This window comes from Mustela erminea, chromosome 5 (assembly GCF_009829155.1).
Source record: "Mustela erminea isolate mMusErm1 chromosome 5, mMusErm1.Pri, whole genome shotgun sequence".
NCBI classification, from domain to species: domain Eukaryota; kingdom Metazoa; phylum Chordata; class Mammalia; order Carnivora; family Mustelidae; genus Mustela; species Mustela erminea.
Genome location: NC_045618.1, coordinates 49,346,405 through 49,360,793, shown reverse-complemented (window position 1 = coordinate 49,360,793; position 14,389 = coordinate 49,346,405). Strand labels below are relative to the sequence as shown.

General features: G+C 55.6%; 1 protein-coding gene across 2 annotated transcripts in view; it reads right to left on the bottom strand.

Moving 5' to 3' along the window:
* The window catches only part of CORO2B (coronin 2B), a 128,047-nt gene extending 117,003 nt beyond the window's left edge, over nucleotides 1-11,044 (bottom strand). Inside the window, exon 1 of one of the 2 annotated variants that reach the window (XM_032343011.1) lies at nucleotides 10,931-11,044. Coding sequence is in view for 1 of the 2 variants with exons in the window: in XM_032343010.1 (XP_032198901.1) it covers nucleotides 9,783-9,797 (15 nt within the window). In the remaining variant the exon portion in view is untranslated. Of the gene's footprint in view, nucleotides 1-9,782; nucleotides 9,908-10,930 lie in introns of those variants that run through there. The other variant, XM_032343010.1, reaches the window with a different exon arrangement.
* Nucleotides 11,045-14,389: the final 3,345 nt, after the last annotated feature.

Below are 14,389 nucleotides of genomic sequence, written 5' to 3'. Positions count from 1 at the left end.
GCCCCGCTTCCTGCTCCGCCGCTTGTGCCCCCTTCAGGAAAACCTTCTGGAGTCTTGATTTTCTCCTTTGCAAAACAGAGGTCCCATTACTTAGAGTTCCTTCCAGTTCCAGCGGTCCACGGACGTACAGGAGTAAGGACTAAGCCCAAGCAGGAGCAATGTTTAGGGAAGAGCTTCGGCTTCCCGGACATCCCGCCCAACCTTGCACTTCACACCGGCTACCCCAAAGTCTACACCACACCTTTGACGAGCACTGTGAAAGATACCCCAAAACATCAGACATCATCCCCCGCCTCAGCGAGCTCACAGTCAAGTCAAGGAATCAAGGTCAATCCCCATAACAACATAACTTGTTGGGCCTTTACCTGAGACTGGTGTCGTAGAGGCTGGGCAGGACAGGAGCTTGGAGAACGGGGAATTATCTTGGATCCAGACCCTAAAAGGCCAATTTAACAGGACATTTTGGGCCTTGAAATGGCCTCAATCCGTAACAACCTGGGTTTGTTCTCACACACTATAATGACGATGGCAGGAAAGCAGCCCTGGGGTCTTTGGAGAACACACTGGTGATATTAAAAAGTTATCAGATGGACCCTCAGGTACACAGAAATCCCCTTTCCCAGAATTCCAAACTTTTCGGAATCCTAAATTTCCCCCACGCATTCCTGCGAAGTGATCTCTACCGGGAGGTCAGCAAGGCAGGCGTGGACAGCATTTTCTTCACCAAGCTACACCCAAACTGCAGGAATTAAATCCCCTTGTCCCCCTCCCCCAACACCTTCCTTTTCCATCAGCTGTTTCACGTCCTGGAAACTCCCCTGGATCCCAGATCTTCACGCCCCTGAAATCATTCTCAAAAAAAAAAAAAAAAAAAAATGTTTTGCTGCAAATCCCTCAAGCTAGCAGAGGCTACAGCTTCCCATACACTCAAAGGAAAAGCAGATCTGAGCTGGGGGGCACCAGGATGTATCTGGAGCAAAGGTCAAGGTCATTTGCCAGCAGGGACTCGGGGCTCTCTGCCCAGAGACTTGGGCAACACTGGGCTTTGAGACCAACTTTCCCCCACCCTCCACAGGGCGCTGGGGCCTGCGCGGATGCAGGACGATATAGATCAAGGGTTGGATGCTTTATTTGTCTCACTTTTCAAACGAAAGCAGGACATCCGATTCTTAGCCCGATTATTTGTCCCAAGCATATTAAAACACCCGAAATAGAACAGGAAGAGGGAAAAGCAACTTTTCATCTGCCCCATACCAGCCTGACCGAATACAAACAGACAGAGGCTGTTTGGGAGAGATGACCTGGTCTCTTCTGCCGACACAGTGTGAAAGAGGGCTGCTGGCACGACCACAGCAGGGGGGAAGCTCTTGGACAGACTGCCTAACTCCCAAGGCCAAGGGACACTGGTGGTGGGAGGGGGCAGGAGGGGTGTGAGATCCCTAGAGATCCCAGTGCCCTAGTGAGGCGGAGCACTAACTCCCTTTTCACAGGTGAGAAAACAGGCTCAGAGACATTGAGGGGACTAGCCCAATGTCATGCAGGGAGGAGCAGAGGTTAAGAGCAAAGCCTGAGTCTTTTTGCCTCCAGACACCCCCGCCCCCCGGCTCTGGCCACAGGTCTCAGGGTCATTCCTACCAGCCTGACTGAGGGGCAAGAGAGGCCTGAAAGGCTCAGCCCCTCACCAGCTTTGTGACCTTAGTAAGTGACCTCCCTTCCCTCTCTGGCCCTCTGTTTCTGCACCGAGCAGAGGAGGAGCAGTAAAGGTACATGAAGACTGAATGAGGAAATACGTGTGAAACACTTTTTGTGAGTCTGGTATAGATGCCATCTAGAAAGGTCAGCTCCTTCCGCTGGCGATCTTTATTTCCCGGCCAGCTTCCTGAAAGCAGGGACCTAACACCTGGTAAAAGGCTAGGATTGGCCTCCTAAGAAACTAGCATTTATTAAGTGGATCTAAATTCGGATTAGGAGTCATACTCGTGTTCCTAGAAAGTGTGGAGTGCCACAGAGGCAGAGGACTGGACCAGATGACCCCAGACAGCTCTGGAGTTGAACCCTGAGCACGGGGCTCCTTCTGAGGGCTGAGTGTGAACAGTCACCATCCCCCCCCCCGCTCTGAGAGAGCCTCCCCACATCCCTCTGTCTAGGCAGCTGGATCCTGCATGGGTGTTCTCCTCGGTCTCACACGCGGGCCAGTAAGTTCACTCTATATATCCCTATAGTTTTATTTTGTTTTAAAGTTTTATTTACTTATTTGACAGAAAGATAATACAAATAGAAGAAGCAGCAGAGAGAGAGAAGCAGGCTCCCCGCTGAGCAGGGAGCCCCCAACTTGGGCTCTATCCCAGGACCCTGGATCCATGACCTGAGCCGAAGGCCGATGCTTAACCACCCAGGTGCCCTACAATTTTATTTTAAAGACTGAGGCCCGCTCCTGATAATCGGAAGGACTACAGATGGTTTTAACGGGGCCCGGTAAAAATAGAAGGTAGAAATTTCCCTGCCAGAGCAAAGTTTCCCTTTGGAAAAATAAATGACCCTTGCCTGCCAGCCAAGAAGGGTCCTGTCCTCCCAAACACAGCCCAGGGAGGCTCTGTGAGGGACAACAGAACATCATACCTTATACCCCACTGGCCCAGGTCGAGTCTAAGAAGTGGCCCACGGAAAAGCCATCCTCCTGGCCCACGGAAGAGCCATCGCCTGTGATCAGGAAGCCGCAGAGAGGAGGAGGAGGAGAGTGCCAGAGGCAGGAAGCCTGGGTTTGGACCAGCCTCTAATCTGCCTGCTGGGCAACTTTTTGCAGCTTACGCGGCCTCTCTGTGCCTGCTTCCTCATTCTTGAAGTGAGGGAGGACCGTAAAGTCACTCAGCGCATACAATGACCTAATACACATGCGAGCTCTCAGACACCTGCGCGCAGGGGGCCGTCTTGCTGAACGTCTGACTCCAGGCCTCTGCCTGAGCTGTTCCCTCTGCCTCCTACCCTCTCCTCAGCTCTTCTTCCACCTGCTACCTTCTGTACCCATCCTTCGTGAATCCGCTGAAAAGTCCCCTCCACACCCCCTCTGACTAGGTCAGGCCCTCTGCTGTGATTCCCAGAGTTCCTCGGTACTTCTCATTTCATGAGCCCCAGGACGCTCATTATAAGCATTTGTTTAATTTTCTGTCTTCCCGACGTGAATAGCGAACACTCAGGCATGTGGTAAGTGCTTCACACGATCAGCTCGTTTAATCTTTATAATAATCCTTTTAAGTGCTACTATTATCAATCCCAATTAATGGACGGGGAGAGCGATGTTCAGAGAGGTTAGGCAACTTGCCCAAGAGCAAACAGCAAGTCAATGATACAGTGCCATCTGTCTGGCTCTAAGCTGGCATTCTTAAGCCAGCAGCACCCGCCCTGGTCATAAGGGGCCATCCCAAGAGGGCCGCCCACCCCAGGCTGAGAGGGGATTTGCGCAGTCAAGTGGGAAAGGGCTGCAAGCCTGGACCACAGACCCGGGTTCCCTACGCAAATTGTGGAAATGGAGGTGTCGTAACCGTTCACCCTCTAGGGCTGGTCGCCCTACCTTTGAGGCCCTGTCTGACCTCAGACACGGAGTGCAGGGTGCCCTCCTCCTCACTCACTCAGCTTACATTCTTTTCCCAAAGGATTTACAGGGCTCCCAGTTACAGCGGGAGCCTAAGCAGAACACAGCCATGGGTGTCCCCTGAGGCAAGCAGCCTTTGCCAAGCACCCCTTGGTGCCGGGACCCCAGACCCACAGACAAGAGCCCTCTGCCTTGGGGGGTAGGGGGTGGAAGAGAGTCCTGGAAATGAGATGCCCCTGTGCTCTGGGGTCTGACGGCTGGGGGACCGGTCCCCACCTACTCCCCCAACCACTAAACCTGCGCCCCAGAGCAGGTCACTCACCCTCCCTGCGCCTCTGGAAAATGGGAGTGTCTGCTAACAAAACCAAGCTCCCAGAGCCCTTGCGACTCTGTGTGCCCAATGGCGGCTTCATAACTTATTCTTGAGAGCCCGGTGATTAATGTCCACGGGCTGTGGACCATTAGCAATTGGATTGAGAAGGTTCTGGCTCCATGTCAGAAGATCTGGGTGTGCAACCCGGCTCTGACCCATATTAGCTCTGGGATTAGGGTGTGGCCATGTTTTCACCGGGAGACTCTGTTTATTCATCTGTAAGTAGGGGGCTCCCTCCCTGCCCTGGGACCCTCCAAGGGATTTGTGTTTGTTTTCTGTAGAAGGGACTGTCCTGACCAGAGCTGGGTGCCTCCTCCTTGCTGTGTTAATTAATTGGAAAGGGGGGTGCCAGCCAGAAACTAATTAGGAGGTCCCTCTAGGGGCCTCTTGGGGGAGGGGAGGCAGTGGGCAAGGAGGGGCGGGTGACAGCTCCTCCCTCATTGTCGCAACCTCCCCTCCCCCTCCTAGGCAGCTGGTCCCACACTCCAGGCCCACAAAGGAGAGGCTCATTCAAAACAGCTTCTTTTCATGCGAAAGCCGCTGGATTTGCATCTGTCCTCGCCCAGTGGGCTCTGCTCCATGCCAGCTGCCCAGGCTGAGCCTGCAGGGTCCACAGGCCAGGAGAGGAAGGGGAACAGAACTAGCTGATCAGAAAAGGGACAGAGAGGGGGGCTGGGCGCAGAGGGAATTTGCACATTCTCTCATCTCCTGGACACCAGACAAATTCTGTGGCTAGCGTATCCAGATCAGAATCAGCCCCGGTGCCAGGAGCCGGCGGTGGCTGAGGCCATGTCTGCTCCAGGCTGGCCAACCCGGGAGAGAAATGGAAAAACTCACTCCATCTCTGAGCTGCCAGGGATGGATGCTGCCAGGCCGTGGGTCTAGCCAGTGTCCACACTCCCGAACCTGCCAAGCTCAAGTCTGTGCCGATTCCACAGGGCCGGTTCACTGCGGGGCTTTGGGGGGCCCCAGGGCGCCTCACCGTCCTTCCCAGATGCTGTCATAGGGGCAAAGGTGGCAATGACCCCGGGGCCAGAGAACACAGGGCCTAGGGGCCCAGGTGGGAAGAAAATAACCCTGGGAGCTCTGGAGGGAGAGACAGCGAGGAAGGAGAAAGGCTGAGGTTACTTACAGTATGCAGGAGACAGACATGGCTTGTGCCCGCGGCACCCTGAGATCCTAACTCAATGTTTTGGCACAACTCCTCTCGCATCCATCTCCTCAGAGGTCCTGGACAGCAGGGGCCGTGGCTTCGGTGTCCTGTGACCCTAATGCCTAACACACAGCCTGACCCAGACTAGGAGCTCCCAGGGTGCTGGCCCTAGGAACCAGTGAATGCTAGCACATACCTTCTGCATGAGAATGCTGGGTATCTGCAAGAACTGAGGCAAGGGAGGAGGTATGATGGGCACACAGGGCACGGGAGGCAGAACTTTCCGCTTCAGGTTTCTGGGAGCTGGGTCTCTGTGGGGAACGGTGAATATCTCTGCCCTCAAACTGGCTCTGTCACAGGCCTGCTTTCTCCTCTCTTCTCCCAGTAAGAGCCAGACAGGAGACAGGTGCTGGGAAGTGGAATGTCTGGGAGTCCAGGCATCTTCTGGACTGGCCAGATCCTGGTCTGGGAATTGGAAGCAGAAGGCTTCATACTCCTTCCTTCTCCTTTGTCCTGGCCCAGGAGGTCGCAAGGGACCCCAGATGCTTTTTCAAGAGAAGAGGGAGACTCTGACCCGAGAGGTCCAGGCTGGGGTGGTGCAGTGGGGTCACTGGAGTGGGGCCAAACTCCCTGTCCCGGCACGGGCTGCCTGAGGCCCCCCTCGCACGGCAGCCAGGAATCAGGAGCCCTCAGGTTCTGACTCTTCCAGCCAAAAACCCGCTGAGTGACTTTAGGCAACTTAGGATTCGTTCCCTGGGTCCCTGTTCTATTATTTGTCAGGGGAGAGATTTGGATGGCTTTGACTCAAACTTCCTATTCTCTGAGGCCGCTCTTCAGGGGTCCTAAGGACACACGACCTGGCCAAACGAAGGTCTGTTAGTAGCTTCCTGGACAAGGCCACACTGTCCTTGGTTCCAGCACATCCAGCAGGGGCCAGGGGCTCCCCTTTGTGAGCTAGGCTGTGCTGGGACAGGGGCAGGAGAGAAAGGGCTGCCGTGCAGAATGAGGGGCCCAGCCATGGTCAAGGATGTCACTTCTGAACCTGGAACTGGCTGCTCAGAGTGGGGGATGCTGGCCTCTAGAATATTCTGTCTGCCCACACTCCTTCTCCTAAGACCTTCTGAGGTGCAGCAGGCATTCCAGCTGCTTGGGGTACTCTGTTCTTGGACTGCCGACCCCGCAGAGGTGGCCTTGGGGACCAGGAAAGCGCTGAGCTCCCAGCATCTCGTGTGACAAGCCACACTCAGGAACGAGGAAGCCCAGTCACCTTCCTTACCTACCAGCCCAGCTCTGACCACAGCCAGACAAAAGCCAGGAAATCACTCCAAAGGACCTCAAGGCAGCAAAAGGCGTTTGCAAAGCCCTGCATTACAGAGGCAGACCTTTCTTATAGCCTCCTGACTTGTACTCTATGCACAATTTTAATGTGTTTTTTTCTGTTTTGCTAGCTGATGGGAGTTTAGAAACATATTTAGGGCCAGAGAAGCACAGTCAGGCTGGTACATGACTGACCCGGCATCGAGACAGAAAACGTATAGAGAGCAGGCAGAAAAGGGCAAAGAATAAAATCATCCCATTACTGGGAAAGCAGCCTTCGCTCCCTCCGCGCTCACCTGCCCTCTGGACTGATACGGGACTGAACCTGGGAGGAGATGGGCCCTTAACCTCCTGGGGATGTTTATGGTCTGACAGGCTGCATCCCTTCTTTTTATCTTCCTTCTCCTCATGATTGCATAAAGAACCTAAGACAGCTTATGAGATTCCACACAATAAAATAAGAGTTTAAAACATCATAACCAGGAATCATGCTGTCAGCCTGGAAGGTCCCACTCCGGAGACCTGCACGGCTCTTCATCTCTCATGCCGTCTGGGGCAGGGGTTCCTCCAAGCCCCCCAGACTTCAAAGGCAACATTAGCGGCTGCACCTCACAAGGAAGGGGGCCAGGGTGCGCATGAGAGGGGGATGGTAGATGGAAACTGGGGGCCCATCTAGACTCAGGAGGTTCTCCTGAAGATCTAACCGTTTGTCATCGGTTTCCTCTCCTCCACTTTCCAGGCCCTCTGAGCTAAAGAGACCTTCTTCCCAATCCACGCCTTACCCCTGGCCCAGAGGACTCCAAGCGGCAGGCAGCCGGGGCTCACCAGAAAGGGGTGACCTTTGCCTTAAGGAACAAGCAGGGCTGGGGTCTCACCCTCCAACCCAGTCCTCCCCTGCCTGTCACTCCAGCTGGTAAGCAGTGATTCCACCTCTCAGACCCCCTCGAGGGTTCCTCTTCTTATCTGTCTTGTGACTAGACCAACCCCCCAAAAGAGAGAGCTCCCCCTGTCGCCATCAGAGCCCACTTCCTCGCAGAAGATGTGCCAATGCCCAACAGAAGGGATCCAAGACATCCAAGAAACCAACTGCTCACCTCATAGATGGAAAAAACAGAGGCTTAGAGATGGCCGTGACTAGCCCAAGGTCACACAGCCTTTTGGTGGTTGACTGAGGACTAGAGGCCAGGCCTTCAGACTCCTAGAGCACTGTGGTTCTTCTAGAACTCTTGGAGAAGCCTCTTCTGGCAGGCTTTCAGGCAGCAGGAGGGCTCCTAGGCCCTCTCCTGCTTCTCTTTTGCTCTCCTAGGCCTCCCCACGTGAACATTGCTGGTCTGTGAAGGGCTGGCAAGGGGAGAGAAGCTAGGGTTAAGGTGGGGATTTTATCTAATCCTCTGAGCTGGCTTAAACTGACGCCACATTGGTTAGGGCAGGAGAACATCCAGGAGGGTTTGGTGGGGGCTGCGGGGAAAGAGGAGGGCATCAGTGAATAATCACTAGATCCAAGAGGCTAGGCCTGCCACTGAGTTTAGCAGTCAAGAACGCACTTTTGTGGGCTCCATGCCTCGGGGGCCTGAGGCTTCAAGTAGTGACCCCCTTTCATGGCATAACCCAGCGTCCATGTACTCAACAGGGCAGAGCAAGACAAAGATCACAGGCTATAGGTTGTGATAGAGCTGACGGCAAACCCCAGCTTTGCTACTTACTTGCTGTGTGAACTTAAGCAAGTCCCTTTTCCTCTCTGAGCCTCAGCCTCTTCCACTCCTAAGGGGGCTGAACACACCTTCCTTGCAGGCCTCCTGGGAAGGAAGGCTGCCTGAGCTCATGTACATAAAGAGACGCAGGGGAGGCAATGAGTCAAATTTCAGTGCTATTATTACAAATCTCATATGCTTTATCTCTCATCCAGGCCCATCCATTACTCTTCTGCCTTGGCCTGTTTGCGTCTTTGACATGAATAACCTTAATGATAATAATCCTTCCCAAGCAAACAGCATTTGCATCATTTCCAAACACGAAGCATCCTACCCACCGTGGTCCACAGCAGCCCTGCCAGGAGTACTCAAAACTGAGGCAGATCCTTAGCCCCCAGGCACATCCCCCCCCCACCCCCAGCAATGTTTCTAAGTCCCAGTTTGGGCACTGAGCCCAAAGACCCTGGACAGACAAGCTGTCTCTGGGCAGGCAGATCTCCTGGAGGCACTGGTAACCCCTGGCTTAGCAGAAGGAGCCAGAAGAACCCTTCCCATCACCTCCACAGCTGACCCTCCATCTGGTCCATGGCTCTGACCTCCTCTCCACATTGGCCTCCAGCTCTCCAGTCCTGAAAGCCAGGTGGGTAGCTGCTGGAATCTGGCCTTGGGTGCGGGGATTGCCAATCCTAAGGCCAGGGCCAGGCTGTGAGCTCCTTACCTGACAGGGCCCTCTGAAAAGTCTGGGTTTACACCTCTGATCTTCTTACTAGTTCTTCAACTGTCTGTCACCACCCCCAGGATCCACAGTTTTATCCTCATATTCCCCAAGAGGAAACTGAGGCCCAGAGTAGAAGGGCCCAGCCAAGGTCATCCATGGGGTTTGGGGCAGAGGGGAGAGTGAACTTAGGTCTCCACAGGTCTCCTGATGCTGGGCACTTTCCACAACTACCTTGGTCTGCTTTCCATAATGGGGAGGCCACAAAGTCTCTCCAATAAACCTGGGCCGCTGTAGCAGAGTCAGAACTCTCCTCCAGTGTGGGGGCTGTCAGAACGCGCATCTCTCCTGTCCCTGTCACATTCCCTCCCCGCATCTTCAAGAGGGTCATCAGGGAACCTGTCCTCCCCTGGTGGCAACTCCTGGGGCTGGAGGAGTGCCTTCTCCACTGAGTAGCTACGGAGTGGGGCCAGAGTTCGCAGGACGGGCAGCAGCGCCTGGCAGGTGGGGTGGATTTGCCCGTCGGATGGTCTCCCCAGGGCGACAAGCCCATTCCCACACCCACTCCTGCCAGCGTCGCTCCCCGCGGCGCGCTCTAACGGGAGACACCAAGCAGCTGCCCAACACTGCTCTCCAGGGGTTAAAAATGCAGCATCCTAAATAAGGGTTAAAAATGCAGTCGCGGGGCGGGCCGGTGCGGGTGTGTGTGTGGGGGGGATGGTGTCCAAACCACTGCGGCTGCCAAAGCGGCATCCTCCCCCTTCCCTCCGCAGTCCCTGGGGGCCAGAGCGACTGGAGGAACCGGGGGAGCAGAGGAGGCGCGCGCCGCACCTCCCCGGCACCAGTGCCCCCTCCCCACGCCCACACCCCCGCGCCCCCAGCAGCCGAGGCCGGGGGCTGCAGGCGCCGGCGGGTCCCGGGCGCGGCGGGCGAGCGGCGCTTACCTTTGTGACAGTCATGCAGAAACTCCGGGGCGGTGCGGGGGCGCGGGCGCGGCGTGCGGGGGCGGCGGCCCGGGTCCACCGCGGGCCCCAGGCGGCGGCGGGAAGCAGGCGGGCGCGGCGCGGGCAGCTCTGGGCGCGCTCGCCGCTCCCCGCGCCCCGCGGGCAGTTCGCAGGAGCCTGGGGCCGCGCTCCGGGCTGGCAGCGCGCAGGGACCGCTCGTCGGCGCTCGCCCGCCGCTCGCCGCTGATGTCAGCCCCGAATGTGCATTTATAATAGATGAGCCTCCTTCGCCGCAGGAAGGCGAGGCAGGAAGAAAGGGAGAGGGGGAGAGGGCCCAGGCTGGGGGGCGGGGGGAGGAAGAGGGGCCGGGAACTCGCTACAAAGGAGGAGGCGGGGGGGGGGGGGGGGGGGGGGGGGGGGGGGAGGAGGAGGAAGCGCACGCCCGCTCGCTGCCCTGCCCTGCGCCTGGGGCTTGCTAGCCCGCCGCCGGGCACCGCCGCTCTCCTGGCCCCGGCCAGGCGCCCAGGCCCGAGGCCTTAACCCCTTCGCGCCCGCGGACGCCACGCGTCCGGGCGAGGCCAGGTCCTGGCACCTGCTGGCTGCGGGCGCGCACGGCCACCCCCGCGCTTGGGGGCCCCCGTTGGCCCGGGGACGCTGCTGAAGTCACACGCTAGACGGCCGAGACGCCGCGTGGGCCGGGAAGCCCGCCAGGCTCGCCCCCTGGAGGTTGGCGACGTCGGTCCCGGGCCTAGAGTGCCGCGCGGCAGCGGAGAGGGGCGTGGCGGCCGCAGGCCCTGCCTCGCCCGACCCCGCACAGGGTCGCGGGACTGGCGGTCTTTTGAATCTAATTCCCCGCAGCGATTGGCTGGCCCAGCGGGCAGTGTAGCCAGTTTCACAGAGAAGGAAACTGAGGACCAGACTGGGAAGTGACTTAGACAAGGGCAAACAGCCATCCTTGGCTCCAGGCGGTCGTCCTGGCGCCCGCTCTTTCCACGTCTCCACAAGCTCTCCACGGAACCCCTTGTTTAAAAAGCTAGACTCCTCTAGAGATCCGACCGTCCCTGTCCTAGGAGTGTCTACACTGCGCTTGGGTGCAGCGCTACTCTGGCGGAGCACAGACGCGACCTGTGTGGTGCATGAATCCTGACCTGGGTCACGCCACATCCAGCCGCTGACGGACTTGAGGGACAACCACCTGAAGGTAACCGGGCAAGTCTCCTCCTTCCCGAGCACCTGAGCAGAACCGGTTTCGGCAGATACTGAACCTCCGAAACTCAAAAGAGGAGGGGTTAGTGGAGACGGAGGCGGAGGAATCTTCGCGCCCCACTGCCTGCCTTAAGCCCGGAAGTGCTGGCTTCCTGCTCCACCGCGACTGTGCAAAGCAATTAACTAGACCAAGTGGACCTGGTGGTGTCTGGGCACCTGCTCTGCGGAAGGTGCTGGAGAAAGAGGGGAGACCAGTTGCCTGCCTTCAAGGAGCCGGCTGAGTAGACGACAACAGTAGTCATCAGGATCTGCTGAGCGCTCAGTGGATGGGCCTGCTATATTTTTATTTTAATTTCTTTTCCTGTAACCCTACCTGCAAGAGTATGAGGAAGGAATTACCATCTTCATTTTACTGATGAGTGAACACACTCAGAGAGGGGAGGGGACCTGCCCAAGATCACACACTGACAGCCAGGACTTGAACAGAAGTCTTTCTAAGAGAGATCTTTTGATTATTTTATTTTATTTTATTTTACAGAGAAAGACATAGAGAGAGGGAACACAAACAGGGGGAATGGGAGAGATAGAAGCAGGCTTCCCGCCCAGCAAGGAGCTCCATGTGGGGCTCGATCCCAGGACCTTGGGGCCAGGACCTGAATCAAAGGTAGACGCTTAAGGACTGAGTGAGCCACCCAGGTGCCCCAGAAGTCTTTTTAAATGGTGCCTAGCATTCCCAGCATTGCACTGTGGCTCTGTGGGTTCCACAGTGCACACTCACACTTGCTGCCCTATGTGATCTTCACACTTGTCCTGGGAGGTAGATGGACAGCTACTGGCCCCACTTCAACGTGTTTGAATGACTTGCTAATTCTCTTGGGGAGCAAATGTTGCTGCATTTCCTCTGTGCACACCCTTCCTGTTCCCATGTTGGACCACATGCTTTTGACCACAGTGCTCCCCTGCCAAGAACGCCCTCCTGATTTTTATGCACTAATTCAACATACCCCATCTCTTGTGGCCCTACCCCTTTGGTGCACCCGGACTCCAGCCCCCATGCTCATTTGGGTCTGAGTGCCTGATGTTTTCATGAGCTTCCTGAGGTGAGTTAACAAGTGTCCTGAGCACAAGGCCATGGCTTCTCTTGCTGTGTGCCCCTGGGCAAACAGTAGGTGCTCAGTGAATATTTAACGCTTTTAACAATGAATCAAGCGAAATAAAGCTTTGACACACAGCAGAGAAAATTTAAATTAGACCCACAAAAGCATTTTCCTAGGCGAGCTGTCCTGCATCAGAAGTGGGTCACATTCCCTGTCTGGATTGTCTTGGTAAGATCAGCCTTCAAGACCGGAGGCTGGACCTTCAGACCTTTCCAGGGCCCCTCCAACCATTCTTGGAAGACACTGAAGGACAACTCAAAATCACCGGTCACCCTTCCCCCATGGCTGTGACTTGTCCATTTTATCCCTCACGGATATTTCAGATCCCAGATTGTTAGCCTCAGCTAGCCAGCATGCCTCTTGGCACTTTCCCCACCATCCGCCGGCATTGTGGGCTCTGGGAATGAGACAAATACTTAATATCAGCTTGAGCCAAATGTAATTAGGAACATCAATCTTCTGCCCACAACCCACGTGACATGCTCCAAAGGCAGACAGAAAATGTTCCCAATCCCTCACAGGCTGGTGGCTCACCCCTCTGTCTCATCTCCCCCTTGGGATGGAGGTCTGGGAGAGAGCGAAGAGCCTCTCAAAGAACTCTGCCTCCCCTTGTCAAATCCGAAGAAGATGCTCAGAAATGCCTCTTCTGTGATGCAGTTGTCTATACCACAACACCTCCTGCCCTGAGTTCCAGCAACACGGCCCATCTCACTTCACATTCTCCCTAAAGCACAGCCTGAGAAAAGAAGCTGTCTCCACTATTACTGCCCTCACAGCATTTTCTTTTGCTTGGACCACACCAACTGGTCCTCCTGCCTCCTATCTTATGCCCACCCATCCATTCTCTACCCAGCAGCTCATGCACTCCTGAGTAAACACGCACAGATCTGCCTCCATGAAACTGATCAGGGGCTCCCTGATGCCTTCAGGATGAAACCTAACCAGGATCCTCCAAGACCCACTCCAGTCTCTTTCATCTTCGGGCTTCTTGTCTCATCATACTCTTACCCATATCTTCCCCCTCAGTACCTGTCAGAGTCTTCCTCATTCTTTCCTCAGATGTTGCCTCCTCCAGGAGGCCTTCCTGGATTATGACGAGGATGGAGTAGCGGCCCAGCCTCTGTGCTACTTTCCACACTCCCCGAGTTTCTTTCTGTGCCTGTGCATTGTTTTGACATTTCCTGTTTGTGGCATCCTGCAGTAGGACAAGCTGCTTGAAGACAGGAACTACTCCTTTTCTTGGCGATTCCAGCACGCAGCCATTCTAGAGCGTTCCTTCATCCCCTTCCCTCTATACAATTCTCATGGTTTATATTTCTCCCTTCCTGGCTCTTCGTTTTTTTCCCAGTCTCACTCCTTGGCTACATGTCTTAGTCCCTGGGTTCTCTCCAGCCCCTGTCTCTGTCGCCCCCACCTCTCCAAGCTTCAAATCTGCAAGTCTGTGTCCTGTATGCATGCTGTGCCTATGTGGGATGTACGGAAATGCATGAAGAAGGGAGGAGCTGCGTAAGTGAGGGAAGCTCCGTGAGGGAAGCCAGGGGTCAGCTGCCCCTGCCCTTGTCTGCTCTCCCAGCTCTCTCTGGGGCCATGGTGGCAAACAGGCATGTTCAGCCACTGGCAAGGAAGATGGCAGACACCGCAGGTGCAGCCCAGAGATAGATGTGCTCCAGAAACTCTGCCCACTCTTATACGGTACAAGGCTTCAGTGCTGTGGTCTGGAACCCTAATGCCTGGGCTCAAATCCTGGCTCTCCCGCACTATCTGTGGGATCAGGACAGGTGTTTGATCTCCTCTTCGCCCGTGGCGGTAATACCACTGGCCCAGAGAGCTGTTATGGGATCTCAGTGAGAGAGCACTGGGGGCCGTGTATCTGCCCAAGTAGCCTGTGGATTCAGACTCCTCCAGGGTACAGGAAAGGGAATCAGAAGCCTGAGTTCTAGTTCAAGCTGTACCATCTGTGAGCATGTGGTTTATCAAAGCCCCCTAGCCTTGCCAGGCCATGGTTTGCTCCTTTATAGAATGAGATGACAGAAACCCATCGACTCTAGTAGTATCAATTGGCAAACGTGTATTAAAGATAAAAAATGTTTGAAAGAAAAAATGAAAGGGGAAGAAAAGCCAGCCATGCCACCAACCACCAACAGAGGGCATGAGCGGTCCCTGGTATCTGGCCACCTGGGACCTAGGAACCAGAGCCCAGCTTGGAGCTCCTTTTGCATCTCAACCTCGGGAACACCTCCACCT